This window comes from Morone saxatilis, unplaced genomic scaffold, assembly GCF_004916995.1.
Source record: "Morone saxatilis isolate NCDOM2014 unplaced genomic scaffold, NCSU_SB_2.0 Contig17, whole genome shotgun sequence".
Classification (NCBI taxonomy): Eukaryota; Metazoa; Chordata; class Actinopteri; family Moronidae; genus Morone; species Morone saxatilis.
Window position 1 is genome coordinate 6,069,126 of NW_023339729.1, and position 15,936 is coordinate 6,085,061.

The 15,936-nt window shown below is 40.3% G+C and overlaps 1 protein-coding gene across 1 annotated transcript in view; it reads left to right on the forward strand.

The window, feature by feature from the left end:
* dnah6 (dynein, axonemal, heavy chain 6) overlaps window positions 1-15,936 on the forward strand; it is a 54,420-nt gene that overhangs the window by 23,854 nt on the left and 14,630 nt on the right. Inside the window, exons 42-65 of the mRNA XM_035659553.1 lie at window positions 7-91; window positions 284-441; window positions 2,383-2,514; window positions 2,915-3,086; window positions 3,984-4,130; window positions 4,250-4,323; window positions 4,439-4,593; window positions 5,342-5,573; window positions 5,692-5,844; window positions 6,697-6,837; window positions 7,491-7,733; window positions 7,975-8,142; window positions 8,298-8,533; window positions 9,754-9,898; window positions 10,199-10,316; window positions 10,618-10,740; window positions 11,009-11,205; window positions 11,636-11,839; window positions 12,587-12,712; window positions 12,919-13,083; window positions 13,755-13,822; window positions 14,032-14,212; window positions 14,468-14,647; window positions 14,801-15,034. Coding sequence (XP_035515446.1) covers window positions 7-91; window positions 284-441; window positions 2,383-2,514; window positions 2,915-3,086; window positions 3,984-4,130; window positions 4,250-4,323; window positions 4,439-4,593; window positions 5,342-5,573; window positions 5,692-5,844; window positions 6,697-6,837; window positions 7,491-7,733; window positions 7,975-8,142; window positions 8,298-8,533; window positions 9,754-9,898; window positions 10,199-10,316; window positions 10,618-10,740; window positions 11,009-11,205; window positions 11,636-11,839; window positions 12,587-12,712; window positions 12,919-13,083; window positions 13,755-13,822; window positions 14,032-14,212; window positions 14,468-14,647; window positions 14,801-15,034 — 3,837 coding nt within the window. The remainder of the gene's footprint in view (window positions 1-6; window positions 92-283; window positions 442-2,382; window positions 2,515-2,914; window positions 3,087-3,983; window positions 4,131-4,249; window positions 4,324-4,438; window positions 4,594-5,341; window positions 5,574-5,691; window positions 5,845-6,696; window positions 6,838-7,490; window positions 7,734-7,974; window positions 8,143-8,297; window positions 8,534-9,753; window positions 9,899-10,198; window positions 10,317-10,617; window positions 10,741-11,008; window positions 11,206-11,635; window positions 11,840-12,586; window positions 12,713-12,918; window positions 13,084-13,754; window positions 13,823-14,031; window positions 14,213-14,467; window positions 14,648-14,800; window positions 15,035-15,936) is intronic.

Genomic DNA, 15,936 nt, shown 5'->3' on the forward strand with positions numbered 1-15,936 from the left:
GTCTACATCAACTTCTCTGCTCAGACCTCCTCTGCCCGCACGCAGGAGATCATAGAGTCCAAGTTGGAGAAAAAGAGAAAAAACATTCTGGGTATCAGCTGGCAGTTCAGTTACCATACAATCATTCATATACTGCAGTGTAGACAATATTCTGTGTATATCCTTCACTATTCTGCCTTTTCAATCCTTTAATATACAGTATCATCTTTTCTGTCCATCTGTCAGTCCGTACAGGTTTTAACCTTTTTTTTCCCTTTCTCTTCATTTATTCCCCTCCCCGTAGGTGCTCCTGGTAACAAGAAGTTAGTGGTCTTTGTGGATGACCTGAACATGCCTAAGCTGGACAGTTATGGCTCTCAGCCCCCCATAGAACTCCTGCGTCAATTCCAGGACTTCTCTGGCTTCTATGACAGACATAAGTTCTTCTGGAAGGAGATCCAGGTATAAATGTATAGAAATAAGACGAGCTACATTGTAATGGCTTTTGGCTGCATGGACCTACAACATGTGGTCATCCCATTTATGAATCTGCAAAGAGACAGACGAGTAAACATGCCCTTCAGTATTCAGTTAAAACATTGTTTCAGGTAAAGCTTGTAACGGAACAAGGAACATGAGCTAGTTGGGCCGGACTAGCTCCAATATATATTAGATCGATCGATTGAACTTGTCTGGCTGTTTCCAGTCTTAATGCAAAGCTAAGCTAAACTGTCCAGGAGCTGTTTTAAACACAGAGGAGAAATAATATTGATCTTCTTGTCTAACCTTGGGTGAAATGGCAAACAATCGTATTTCCCAAAATGTTGGAGTGCCTTTTTAATGTTGGATTGGTTTCTGGGTTCAGTTAAAAAAGTGTAGATATAGCTCTTTAGTTTTTCTTTTTTACACAGTCAGCATCAACTTAATTTGTTTTCTAGTTGGACTTTTAATGAAGTTTGTCTATATATATTAGAAACCCATTCATCTTGTGTGCCTGTGTGTTTGTATCTGTATGTGTGTTTATATAGTGGACCCATATTTGTATTGTGCATCGATGTAATGTTTTGCTGTTTTTAACTGTTGCTATACAGCCACATACACTCACACCCGCAAGACTGATTGCACTTTAGACTGCATGTGATGTCTCTCAGTATAATGTAGTTGAGTGTAGCTGTGTATGTGTAATGTTGAGTCAGGATCTAATGTAATAATGCACTGCACCACAGACAGACAAGGTCATCCTCACACAACCAGCATATATATATATACTGTAAGCAGATTCATGCAGAGTTACCAGTTGTAGAGTAAGGGTTATATTCAGGGAAGAGGTTTGTGTGATTTTCCTCTGGATACAGCTAAAGCAACCGTATTTTATTCAATATACTTGTTTTTCCATTTAATTAATTTATCCTTCCTGTAAAGTAATTTTTTAAATTACAGTTTAAGCCATGACAAGTTCAGTATTTATTTAAGTTTAACACCTACATTCTCACTGACGAAGCCAGAATCAGTGCAGCACAAGACAGCTAGAGAAGGAGGGATTGTATTTTGTACCCGCATTCTGACCATTTCTGTATCTCCCTCCCTGATGCTCCATCCCACCACAGCCTACTCAAATGGAGACTCTTATCACTTCCACTGGAAATGTGTCTTATTTTTCCGCCCTCAGGTCAAAACACATATTGCCCTTTTTTGAATTTAAAGAAATGCTTTCCAAGTGCTGGAATGTCAGACCTGAAAGCAGTAGAACTACTCTTCTTGTTTACAGATCAGATTGGATTAGGTTTTTTTATGCTTAAATTTATATACCTGACGTCTCACACAAGTCTTTAAGCGAGAAAGACTATCTAAACTAAAACTTTTTGCTGTACTGTATTTGCATGCATACAGTTTACTAGAAGGCAATTCATTTACATAGATAAGCCTTCATGCGTCTCATCTTTTTATGTAAGGAATTTCATTCAGCTAGATTACTAAACACCCGCTCTAGTGCTGAAACAATTAGTCTACCAGTTGATTAGTAGATAGAAAGAAATTGAAAGAAAAACATTTTTTATTTAATGGCTTAAGCAACTCTCTCTGGTTTCAGCTTCTCAAATGTGAGGATTTGCCATTTTTCTATGTTTTATGCCGTTGTGAATTGAATATATTTGGGTTTTGGACTGTTGGACAAAACCAGCAACATGAACATGGACATGTTCACTGTATTCTGACATTTTATAGACTAAATGAAATGATTAATTGACAAAAAGATTCATTCATTTTGGAAATAATCGTTACTTGTAGCCCTAATATTTTCCCATGCCTTCATTAATGAAGCTTCTAATTTGAGACATGTACTACTTCCTTGTCTCTCTGAATGTCTATCCTTTCTATTCTTCTTCCTTTCTTGCTGTCCCTTAGGAAATGACCATTGCTGCAGCGTGTGCTCCTCCAGGAGGGGGTCGCAATCCGGTGACCCCCCGATTCGTTCGCCACTTCAGCATGCTGTGTCTCCCCACACCCTCAGAACACAGCCTCAAGCAGATCTTCAAAGTGAGGGGACATACGTACACGGACACATACATCAATACAGAAAGAATTATGGCCCCCTACATGTACTACTATAGCTTTTAACCTACACTTGGATTGAAGATACAGTATATCATACACTTGTACACAGACAGACTTACTTTTCCTTAGACCTCATGTCTATTATGTTGTTATGTTATGTCTCAAAATTTACGAACTAAATTTAATGTTAGAAAACTTTACTCATTAAAAATCATTTTGTTTTTGACCGGTTCAGAAACATTATCATGTGGCCAGATTGTATATTGTTCATGAAATTCTCTCTCTGATATCTTATTCTTGCTGTTTCACATGTTCTCATTTCTCCACTTCTCTCCACTATTCATTTTCTTATGATGTGTTTTCCCTTCCAACCCTTTCCCAGGCCATCCTGAACGGTTTCCTTAGTGAATTTTCCCAGGCGGTGAAGGACTGTGCCGGTCAGATTGTGGATGCAGCTGTGGAGATATATGACCGTTTGAGTGTAGATCTGCTGCCCACTCCGGCTAAGTCCCACTATGTCTTCAATCTTCGGGACCTCTCCAAGTGTGTCCAAGGTGAGACGTGAGCACGCACTGTTTGCACATGCAGACACGCACACATTCTTATCAGCTCATTGAACACAAACTGGATTTGAATCTGATCAGTGGGCTGGTTTCTGTGGTAGACATTCCCAATCGCTCAATCAATAAAGATGTATTTTAATGTTAAGTATGGACACACATAGGTTGCTCGGGCACAAAGCATGTCTATACCCTCTCTTTTCCTCAAAAGCACAAACTAAAATTAAGCTTTGCTGTAAGAAACTCACAGACACAGAAAGTGTCTAAATCTTTACACCTCCACAGCATGGGGTACGGCTGTGACATGTGTCACATTGCGGACATGCATAAGCTCTGTCTCAGCCTCATGCTCCAAATCGTCTGCACCATCACCCCGTCTGCCTCCTTCCCTCTCTCCTTCCCCTTCTTCTTTTTACCCAGCAGGCTATCATTACAACACAAACATGAGCTGAAGTGACTTCTACGACTGCTTTTTACACACTACTTGCTCAGCATAGCTAGAGTGCATTACATAAACACAGAGTTCCCTTCAGCAATACATGCTGTTGGTGAGGGGTAATAAACCTACACCCACTCTTCCCTTTTTCTCACTGGCATCACATGGCCTCTCTCCACACAACCTCTTCTTCTGTTTTGTTTTACTTACGTATCCTGTGGAGTTATCTTTATGTGGCTCTGATTTGTGGTTGTTGTTTGTGGCTGTTTGCATTGCTCTTACCTCTTTGTTGTTCTTTTGTTATTTGTCTTTATTTTATGAGCTCCCTTTTTTCATCCTTACAGCTCTCTTTTTTATTCTCATCCCTTTGGTCCTGTGTATTATGCATGTGCATTTAAGATGAAAAAACTGACCAATTCTCTTTTCCATACATTTTTCCCTCTCTTGATGTCCAGGTATGCTGCAGTGTGAGCCGAGTCAAGTGAGAGACAAGAACCAGATCTTCCGCCTCTTCTGCCATGAGTGTCAGCGGGTGTTCCATGACCGACTCATCAACAACCAAGACAAGACCTATTTCAACACCATCGTCTGTGAGATGGCCAGTAAGAATTCAGCTCACTTTGCTAAATGGACAAACTGTTTGTATCTTGCACATGTTGGACCATTGTCAAGTGTCACATACACAATTGAAGAATACCCCTCTGTTGTTTCTTTCTACCAGGCAAATATTTTAGCATTAACTTGGAGCCCTCGTACTTTGTGACTCAACCCATCATATTTGGGGACTTCATCAAGGTCAGATTCTATCTTCTTTTCAAAAAGTTGAGAAAACATTTGATATCTATGTTCACACTGAAATACCTCATAGCATTCATGTATTCCCATTGCTCTCCATCTCCGAATCCTGTAGGTGGGTGCAGATAAAGAAGATCGTCTGTATGAGGATCTGACAGACATTGTGAAGATTCAGGCTGTTCTCCAGGACTACCTCGATGATTACAACATGACCTTCTCCAAGGAGACCAAGCTGGTTTTTTTCCAGGACGCCATCGAGCATGTCTCCAGGTGTGTGCATGCGAACTTGCAATGCTGAATTGCCAGATTTTGTGTAAGGGGGCTTCTTAGTTGGTGGTAAATGGATTTTAGCTGTAGGTGGTAAAAACTTTGAGATGAAAGTTACACCAAGGAAGAAGTTACACTAAAGACCATATGATATTGCTTTTTCAGAAAGGAATATCTAGAAAGTTTATCTCTCGAAAAACTGCTCTTACACAAAGTGTCCATAAAATGTCTTAATTTTGAAAGGTTTTAAAAGTTCATAGGATTGAGGATGTTATTATTACTTGTATAAAGTCGCATTTTTCAGTCTTGCTTTTAAATGGTTGAAAATTGTGAAATATTTTATTGATCATGCTGTAACAACTACAAAACATAACCGACATGGAACCAATACCGACTTTTCTTAATATCCGTCAGACTTTTTTTGCCAGTATGGATGTAAAATAGATGCATTTTTAATTGTCTTTAATAGGTCTTAAAAGTATTTCATTTCCCCGTTGAAACCTGCAGAAATCATGTTACAGTTTATTGTTTGAAAGATATTTGCACATATGTTTTTACAGAACTTTCTTTTTTTTTACACAATTCAGCTCTTTACCAATATAAGTGAGTGATGACTAGGTAGAGCTAGTCCATGAGCCATATATCCTCTGAAAGGATATGGCCATGGGACTTATGACCTGGATATATCTAGATAACCACAACTTTTCATCTTTACAGATGATGGCAGTGATTTATTTTTCTTTTCTTCTAGGATTGCCCGTATGATTCGCCAGGAGAGAGGCAATGCCCTGCTAGTAGGGGTGGGAGGTACAGGCAAGCAGTCACTCACTCGGCTGGCAGCACACATGTGTGGATACTGCTGCTTCGAGATTGAACTGAGCCGAGGTTACAACTATGACAGCTTCCATGAGGACCTGAGGAGGCTCTACAAGATGGCTGGTGTGGAGGGCAAAGATATGGTGTTCCTCTTTACAGATACTCAGGTATGATGGAAGACCTTGGCTGACATAAACATAATAAACATTTGGATGCCTGCATTTGTATTATTCCTTTCGCTCATCCAAGTATATTTAGAGGTGTCCACTTTCTGTCCTGTTGTAGATTGTGGTGGAGGAGTTTTTAGAGGATATCAACAACATGCTGAATTCTGGCGAGGTGCCCAACCTTTTTGAGAAAGATGAGTTGGAACAAGTACTAGCTGCCACCCGCCCTAAAGCCAAAGAGGCTGGAATCAGTGAGGAGAACAGGGATGAGGTACGTGCGGACACAAACACTTGCTGCAGAAAACATTAATCATTCTGGCAGTAAGAATGTTGCACAGTTTATATCTACAACATGTGCAAGCCAACAGATAAATTCAACTTTTCTGTAAAGACTGTCAGAGAGAAAGAGTGTCGGAAAGTTGCCAAAATTCACGTCTGTCAGTTAGACTTGCTGTATGGTTATTTTTTCATAGCTTTTACAAATATTTGTTCTACAGTAACGACAAAGCTGACACACACAAACAATAACTACACAGTCAGTTACAATATTTGTTATATAAGCTGATGTAGACACAGTTGCTTTTGATCTTAGAGACAGTCTTCTTTGTTGGACATTATTTTCACCTCACAGTGGTTGACTCAAGACTTGTGATACACTTAAAGGAATAGTTTGACATTTGGGGAAAACACTTTTTCACTCTCATATCTGTGTGGTAAATATGAAGCTACCATCAGCAGCCAGTTAGCTTAGCTCAGCACAAAGACTAGGAACAGGGGAAAACAAAGGAAACAGACAAAAGGAAAAACACAGACAGACTCTTGGGCTGTCACAGTAGCACATAATACCAGATCTGCCCACCCAATGTTCAAGATGTAAATTAAATCAAGAGATCATCAGCATCAAAATCTGCAGTAAGTAAAAACAAAGACTGACCACTGTCAGTAGCTAAAAGATAAAATGGTTTTTCATAACGCACCAGATAGTAGAGTCTGGCCAAGAGCAGTCAGTTAAAGTCAGTGCCCCCAAGCGAGCTGTAAGAAAATATCTGCCTTTAATGTTATCTGCCTGCTGAGACCGAACCCCCAGAAATGATGGAATCTCTGCGTGTGTGTGGCCCTTTAGGTGTTCCAGTATTTCATCTCTCGTGTACGGGAGAAGCTGCACATTGTGCTGTGTATGAGTCCCGTGGGCGATGCCTTCAGGTCCCGCTGTCGTATGTTTCCTTCACTGGTCAACTGCTGCACCATTGACTGGTTTGTGCAGGTATGCTGAGAAAGCACTCTTTCTTCAGACCATATTTAATCATTTATAGTTAGTTTGGTTTTTGCTTGTGAAACATTGTGTAAATATTACATATAGAAAGCCATAGAATATTAATGCAATTATTCTAATTAGTTGAATACATTATAGGGGTTATCTACATGTTTGTTAGGATGTATCACTCTTCTTGTTTTGAACCAGTCTACAGCATCATTCTTCTTTCAATCTATCTACAATTACCACCCAACTGCTGGTCCTAGCAGCTATACCCAAAATATCATTTCTTCTCCACTCTGACATCATTTTCTACCCCTTTCTTTCTTCTTATTGCATTTTTCTTGTTTTACAACTGTTCTCTCTCTCACCAACCATTCTCTTCACCTGCTCTTATTCAGGATTGTAGTTTATGGCTTTCTATCTATATTGTTCCATTTACTTCCTTTGTTAGCATATTGAATTTTATTATTAATTCAGTTGTGAAAGCCTGTAATTTGCATCTTTATTGAATGTTTTTATTATTACATTTATGTCTTTCTATTGCTGTGTTGTTAAATCACTGTGCAAACAAAAACTAAAATGAAAACTGTATGTTCTTACCCCTGCTGTTAACTATAACTCACTCTTTCCTGCTTCCCCCTTTACGCCCTGGCGCCCAGTGGCCTCGTGAGGCACTGCTCTCTGTCTCTCAGGCCTTCTTCCTGAATGTGGACTTTGGCAGTGAGGAGCTGAAGCAGAGCTTCTCAGCCATGTGTGTGGAGATACATGTTAGTGTCACTGACATGGCTGAGCGCTTCTACTCAGAGCTGAGACGCCGATACTACACCACACCTACCTCCTACCTGGAGCTCATAAACCTCTACCTGTCCATGCTAGAGGAGAAGAGACAGCAGCTAGTGCTTGTAAGTCTAACCATCAAAATACAGACTTTCAGTGTAGATGATTGGTTGTAGTGTCGATGAATCTTTACCTGACATAGTTGAAAAGGAAATAGCAGCTAGGTGGTCTAGCTAGTAGAACATTTTTCTATGTGATCAGCTTCTTTTTGGTTGTGGCACTATGAGGCATTTTGTCTTATTTTGATTATGTCTGCATGCAAAATATGATACATACATATCTGTGTGTGTGTGTGTTTATGTATAGGCCAGGGATCGTGTGAAGAATGGTCTGACCAAACTGCTGGAGACAAATGGGCTTGTGGACAAAATGAAAGTGGACCTGTCTGCTCTGGAGCCTGTCCTTAAACAAAAATCCATTGATGTCGATGCCCTCATGGAGAAACTGACTATAGACCAGGAGAGTGCAGACGAGGTCGGTGTGTGTGTTTTGTAAGAGAGAGATAAGCGAGAGAGATGATCACAGAACTTTGAAAAACATGTCTATTGTCTCTTATAAGTTGCTGAAACCATTTTTTCATTGCTGTAGTGTGTGTGTATGTGTCATACAAAAATATACCCTTGCCACAGGTGCGTAAAGTAGTGAAAGAGGATGAGGCTTTGGCCAAGGTCAAAGCTGAAGACACCCAGGCCATAGCCGATGATGCCCAGAGGGACCTGGATGAGGCTCTGCCAGCCCTGGAGGGTGCCAATCAGGCCCTTAATTCTCTCGACAAGGCTGACATCTCTGAGATCAAGGTGTTCACCAAACCCCCAGACCTAGTCATGACCGTCATGGAGGCTGTCTGCATCCTGCTCAACTGCAAGTCAGTGTGCTTTACTCCTATTCTAAAAAAAAAACTTTTCTTCCTCAAAGATTTCTTATTAGAGACATGTCCCTGCCTCTCTTATCACATAAAAATCCCCTTCTCTCCCCAGCTGATGTGTGACAGATGCCATTTGATAGGGCTTTTTCATCAATAAAGTCAGAAGCACAAAGAGGACATTAAGGGCTTGGTGAATACTAATAGGTTCCTTAAATATGATATGTGTTTCATTTGTTCAGCACAACTGATTTAATTCAACACCAACGGTCATCTGTAAACACTGTCTAATTCTGTCAGATCAAAATGAAATACTGGTGTTCGTACCCAATCGAATTTCAGTCTATGATGAGTCTAGTGACTACAAATAATAAAGAATACCCCAAAAAACAAGGACATGTATCATGATGATGCATGAATATAATCACAGTCATCACTGTAACCACTTTCATCATTATGGCTCTTATAATATCATCAGCATAATTATCATTAACATCATTTTAGTCCTTTCAAAAATGATCATCATTAGAATCACAATCGTCACTCTGCCAAATGTACTAGATTTGGGGCTTTTTTGTAATCCCACATATTTTGTAGTCAGCACCCAGAAGGATTACCCTACCATCTCATGACTCATCCCTCTGTCAACCCTCAAATTTCATCAGTCATTAATTTACTGCATTGCTACACTAAATCCAATCCTGCCCAATATCCTTTCCTTTAAACACCCAGTGTTTCGCCACCGGCGTACTTGCAGTACTATGTGGAACCTTCACTGACTGCTAGTACTATGACAAATTACATGAATATGAATGTGTAATATATATATTTATTTATGTTGGACTATTTTGTTTCCTTTTGTTCTGAGTTGTAATGTGAGTCTTTCTCTTTACTGTGATTTGTAAGCATTGCATGTACAGTATGTCATAGTGGAATTCTTACAGTAGTTTATGTTACCATGTGACTTGGTTATGTGTAAGTAGTGCTTTATTCTTATATCATTGCTAGCAATTAACAGTTCCAGGCTTGGTTTCACACAAACATGCACCATTTACTATAGATGTGTGACAACTGACCCGACCCAGACCCCAGACTCAAATTGGAGATGTATTTTGTTCCCATATAAATTAAGCCACACATGAACACTTACTAATTATCATAAGTCATGTTCCTAGGCCCCCTTTTTTCCACAGATCCTCACCAACATCACTTTCTCCTTACAGACCGGACTGGCCTGGTGCCAAGCAATTACTGGGAGATGCCAATTTCCTCAGGCGCCTGACAGACTATGACAAGGACAATATCAAGCATCAGATCCTGCTGAAGCTGCAGAAATACATCAACAACCCTGATTTCATACCTGAGAAGGTCTGTTTGGATTTCATGTCAAACACTCTTGATATGTCAGTCAGATCCTTTGGAGTAGGGCTCAGAATAAACAGATCGTGTTGAAGTTGGAGTTGAAACACTTGGACAGTTTTGAGAGTGCCAGAGCTGTGAGGGAAAGTGTAAAATATCTGCTTATGTTTTGATCATGGCATTATGGTCATGTATGTTACTGAAATAAACTGTGTTGGTTTTATGGTGGCATAAATTTTCAAGAAATTGTGGAACATACCACAAGGTATTTCTACTTGGTGTAATTCCTTATTGTGTTTCTGCTGTTAGGTGGAAAAGGTATCCAAAGCCTGTAGATCAATGTGCATGTGGGTCAGAGCCATGGATCTTTACGCCAGAGTCCTCAAAGAAGTGGGCCCCAAGAGAGAAAAACTGTCCAAGGCGCAGGTCAGTAACATACAGCAGAGTGCAGTATTAATCATATATGGACAAATTACAATTGAATGTATAGTCGTACTTTAAATCTCAACACTGCCTATTTCTGTAGTCTGTCACAATCATTCATCCACCAAATACTAATCCATTCTCCATCCCTTCTCAGTCCCACTTGCCCTGCATGCACAATGAACCAAATAATGACAATAGAAAATCACTTAATTATTGTCTAAATGTTCATGAATAATATTTCCCATGGTCCATTTCTGCCTCAATTCCATGCAGGAGGATCTGGACATGACTATGGCCACCCTGGGATCTGGACATGACTATGGCCACCCTGAGGGAGAAGCAACAAAAGCTTCAGGAGGTGGAGAACCAGATCAAGGTCCTAGAGGAGCAGTTTGACAGCAGCGTAAATGAGAAGGAGGATTTGGGTAATGGGTGTTTCCTTTATATGTTACCACTTTAAACTCTACCTGGGATTTAAACTGTCTAGCCACTGTACATTTGATATGAATTCATTCCTATTTTGTGAAAATCTCTAGCAGTGGAGTGAGCTTTCACTTATGTCTTCTATCTCTTTCTGTATTTAAGGAGGTTTTATTACCCAGTGGAGCTGAAGAAAAAAAGGTTTGCCAGAGGGTTGCCTTGCTGATATTCTCTTTGTCCCTCTCTCTTTGTGACTCTTCTCTTTCCTCAAAGTTAACACCATGGCTCTGACACAAACTCGGCTGACCAGGGCGGGGAAGCTAACTTCTGCTCTAGGTGATGAGCAAGTACGCTGGGAAGAAAGTGTTGCCTTGTTTGAGCAAGAGATCATCAACGTTGTGGGGAATGTCTTCATTGCAGCCGCCTGCGTGGCTTACTATGGAGCGTTCACATCCCACTACAGGCAGCTGGTAGGTACAGTGTGATGAGGTGCAATTGAGAGCTTTTAGAACTACTCTGGTATGCAGAATGCACAGTATGAGCATACTGTAGAGTCTTACACCTTGTTGCAATACAGCGCATCCATATTATATCCATATGAAAGAAAATGAAGTCCAATTGTCTCATTATTGTACTTATATTGCTGCTGTGTGATGCAATTCCCAGAACAGAATAAGCTATATGGTAAAGGCACTGAACTGTTCGTACATTATTAAAAGGGGGGGGGGGGCAGTGATAAAATCTGGGATAAGAAAGTAGTTAAATAGAAGAAACATTATGAAGTGTTACACAAACACCAGGGGATTTAGAGAAAACACCTCAAACCAATCATCTTTTAAACAAAACAAAGATCAATCAAAGAAAATAAATAATGAACGCACTCATGCATCCTTTCCCCAGCTAATTGACCAGTGGATAATACGGTGCCAGGAACTGAACATCCCCATCAGTTCCAGCTTCAGCCTGATCAACATTCTGGGTGACCCATTTGTCATCCGCCAGTGGAACGCAGAAGGTCTGCCTCGTGACACCGTCTCCACAGAGAACGGGATCTTGGTGACCGAGGGCCGTCGCTGGCCTCTCATGATTGACCCACAGGACCAGGTGAACTAGGATCAGGGCAGCGTTCATTAAGTGTGTTTCAGGCATTATATTGATTTGTGATTAATCAGTTTATCAATTTGCTATTCAAGGACTTCCATTTTCCATTCATCCACTTAACCCAAAGTTTCAGTTGTCTCATGTTAGGGACATGTAAATGTATAAACACTGGGTTACAAAACCAAAGGGAATAATATTTAATTTTATTGTATTTAATGTTTTATTCTACAAAGTTCTTTTTGGTTTCATGTGATTTAAAACATTGACTACATAACTATGGTACCTGCGTAAAGAACAGAAAAAAATCTCCAAAAATAGGACTTTCTGTCAGACATGGTCAGAGACAACGTCACAGACTGGCCCCTGCCACAGGATACACACACAGTTCCCAGCGTCCCCACATAGAAAGGACACAAACCGGCTCACTCAGACATACAAACATGTACAGAGTGAAAGTACTGTCTTGCTTTACATCGACATAGTGATGCAGATATGGGTTAGACGGAAACTCTGACAAGTTATTTGTGAAGGCTTTCATGTTTTGTTGTATCTAACAGACACATGATTCACTGCAGATTATATATTGTACGTTCCCACAACACTGATCTCCATCACGTACAGTATTGTCTTTTCATTGTTACAGTCTTTCTTTATTACATCAAGTACTAACATTCATTCTTATTATATACGAAATATGTAAAAAGACAATATTTTAATAACATTAGCTAAAGGTTGTTCTTTCGCCCTCAGGCCAACCGATGGATCCGCTCCAAGGAGGCCAAACATGGTCTAAAGGTGATCAAGCTGACAGACCCAAGCTTTCTCCGTACCCTGGAAAATGCCATACGCATGGGCATGCCTGTACTCCTAGAGGAGGTAGGAACACACAGTAAAACACGTTTGAGCATAAAGGAGGTGACTTATGGTAAATTCTATAAGTAATTTGGGGATGGTATGCATTTTGGTGTGTATAATTTAGAATATGGATTATACATAGATTGAAGGATGAGACCTTTATTGGACAGTCTTGTTTGTTACCGTTTGCGTGTGAGTGTTCCTGCTTTCTTGTATTTTGTGAATAGTTAAAGGAGACCCTAGATCCAGCTTTGGAGCCCATCCTGCTGAAACAGACGTTTGTGGCTGGTGGACGGACATTGATCCGACTCGGAGACTCAGATATTGACTATGACAAAAACTTTAGGTTCTATATGACCACCAAGATGGCCAACCCACACTATCTACCAGAGGTAAGGACAGCGCGAGTGCACACACACACACACACACACACTCACTTCTTCAAAGCTACAGGTTATGTTCAACTGGCATCAGAGAGGCAATGCCAATTCACCATGAAGTCTTGGATTAAACACCAACACACCCCTGCTGGTTGCTTCAGGGTTTTTAGAGAAGAAATCCCAAACAGTTTCCAATAATGGCAACCAGATATTTACTGGCTTGTGAAAAAGCAACGTTTTGTGGAGTAAGAAAAAAAAGTAGCACAAAAGAACCTTTGTGCCCTTCTGCCATGGTAGCAAAGTGCCTGCTACTATTAGTGCTTGGCTTCCTGTAATGGCATCGACTACGGTCAGTTTGAAGGCATTGTAAGAGATGTACTCACCTGCCAGCTCACTGACTGCTATGGCCTTTTATTCAACACCAGCCCAGGAGAGCAACCACACCATGTGAGTGCAAGCTTTGATTCCAGTGTTTATTCAACCCAGCAGTGCATGAAGTAGGAACTTAGACAACATGAACCCATTCAACTGCTGGCCATGAAGCCTTTTTATATTTGATATCAGCTGTCTTTAATGTGACATGGCAGTTCAAATCATATAGTGTTTTTAGGGAAAATTAGGAATTGTGGTTAGTTAGTTTCATTGTGTGTGTGTGTGTATGTGTGTGTTTCTGTTGCCCGCAGGTGTGTATCAAAGTTACAATTATCAACTTCACAGTGACCAAGTCTGGCTTGGAGGACCAACTGCTTAGGTATATGCACGAATAGACACACATGAAAAACAGATGCTGCATGCTTCCTTAATCAGATTACACATTACATTACTCACTATACAACTCTATGTACTGCAGACTGTTTGCACTTTGACCATAATCTCAGTATTTTTTATCTAGTGATATATGTATTTGATTTATTTTCTTCTCCACCCCAATCTTCCTGCAACCCCTCTTCCTTTCCTCAGTGATGTGGTGCGTCTGGAGAGTCCACATCTCGAAGAGCAGAGGAACGAACTGATTATGCGCATCAATGCTGACCGCAACCAGCTAAAAGATATCGAAGACCGCATATTGAAGCTTCTTTTTACCTCCGAGGGGAATATTCTAGACAATGAGGAGCTAGTACAGACTCTCCAGGAGTCGAAGGTAAATCTGACATCAAGCAAAGGTCATATGGGTGTTTTGTCTTTTCCTGTGTTCTTAGGATAATTAATTTGACACCACCTGTCATCATCTATAAAGATAATTTCTGCTCTGGTTTGGAATTTTTCTTGTTATTCTCCTGTTCTCCTCTATTCTATTTCCTTCCTTTTCGCTACTACACCTTCTCTGTTCTCTGTTTTGTTCCTATTCTTTTCTTATTTTTTTTTGTCTTTTCCTTTGTTTTCCACCATTCCTCAGGTGACATCAGAGGCCATAAAGCATCGCCTGGAGGAGGCTGAGGCCACCGAGCTGATGATCAACTCAGCGAGGGAGCGGTACCGACCCGTGGCTACCCGAGGCTCAGTCTTGTACTTTGTCATCGCTAGTCTCTCTGAGATCGATCCAATGTACCAGTTCTCCCTCAAATACTTCAAACAGGTGAGAGAGAGTAACCAGGCCTTTCTTTTACAGGCCACTAACAAATTTTAGTCTGACTTTTTAAAGCTACTGTTAGGAACACATTATGAAAGAACATTTATTCCTTTTCAATATCTTACCATTCTTTCTTTTCTTTAATTTCTCCACCCTCAGCTCTTTAACTCCACCATTGAGACGTCAGAGAAGAGCAGTGTGTTAGAAGAGCGCCTCCAGATCTTGCTGGACCAGATCCTGCTCAACTCCTACATCAATGTATCCCGTGGCCTCTTCGAGCAACACAAGCTTATCTACAGCTTCATGTTGTGTGTGGAGGTCATGAGGCAGCGTGGTGAAATCTCTGATGCTGAGTGGCAGCACTTCCTAAGAGGAGCTTCCTCTTTGGAAAAGGTGAGGTGGGAAATCAAGTTGAAAAAAGGAATGCTGACAAATTGCAGGTGTCAGATTAAACCTAACAAAGGTGGTAACAAAGGTGGTTGGATGTATTCCACACACCTTCGTTACCAGCATTATTAATAGCATTTTTAATGCTATAACGAAATGTGCATTCATAGTGTTTAGGCAGTCTGTTGCACCCGCTGAACATAGGTTTTAGTGTAAAGTCAACTACTAGTCCTAACTAGTTAGTTTCACACTTAACCCACTGCTTTGTTCAGTTGCACCATCTCTACTTACATACTTAAATGTACTACAAGGACTTTTTAACTAGTTATGAAATGGTCTCACTATTATACTGATGCTATACTCTATATGACCAACATAATACATAAGCACACAAGACCATTAGAAACCATTTCTATGTAGTTATTCTTAATGCCTGCCACCAGGTCGGCTTCAGTTAGATTTCCCTTGTAATCAGTGAAAAATAGGGGAAAACTTTAACTAAGTGGACTGTAGTCAAAACATTGCTGCAGAGAGTGACATTTCACCTAGTGGTGATTAATATAGGAGAAAAGGACACTAGTAAAAAGAACACAACAACAATGAACTGTTTTATTAACAAAAGAGATTGCAGTATATTAGATCATGTGTAAACTAGCTAATATAATCAATTTGTCCCTGTTACCTCATTAATAATTCAACAATCATTTATTAGTCTCTTTTGTTGTACTTAGATGTTCACTAAGGTGAAGATGGCTCTATCATATGTCATAAATAACAAAACAGAAGTCTCCATCTCTGCAAGAATACTGCATACAAGTCAGCATCCGAACAGTTAGTAGTTTCTGTTAAAGTAGCAACCAGGCGGTGACAGTGACAGTTCTGATTTAAATCACACTTGTGCCCCCCCC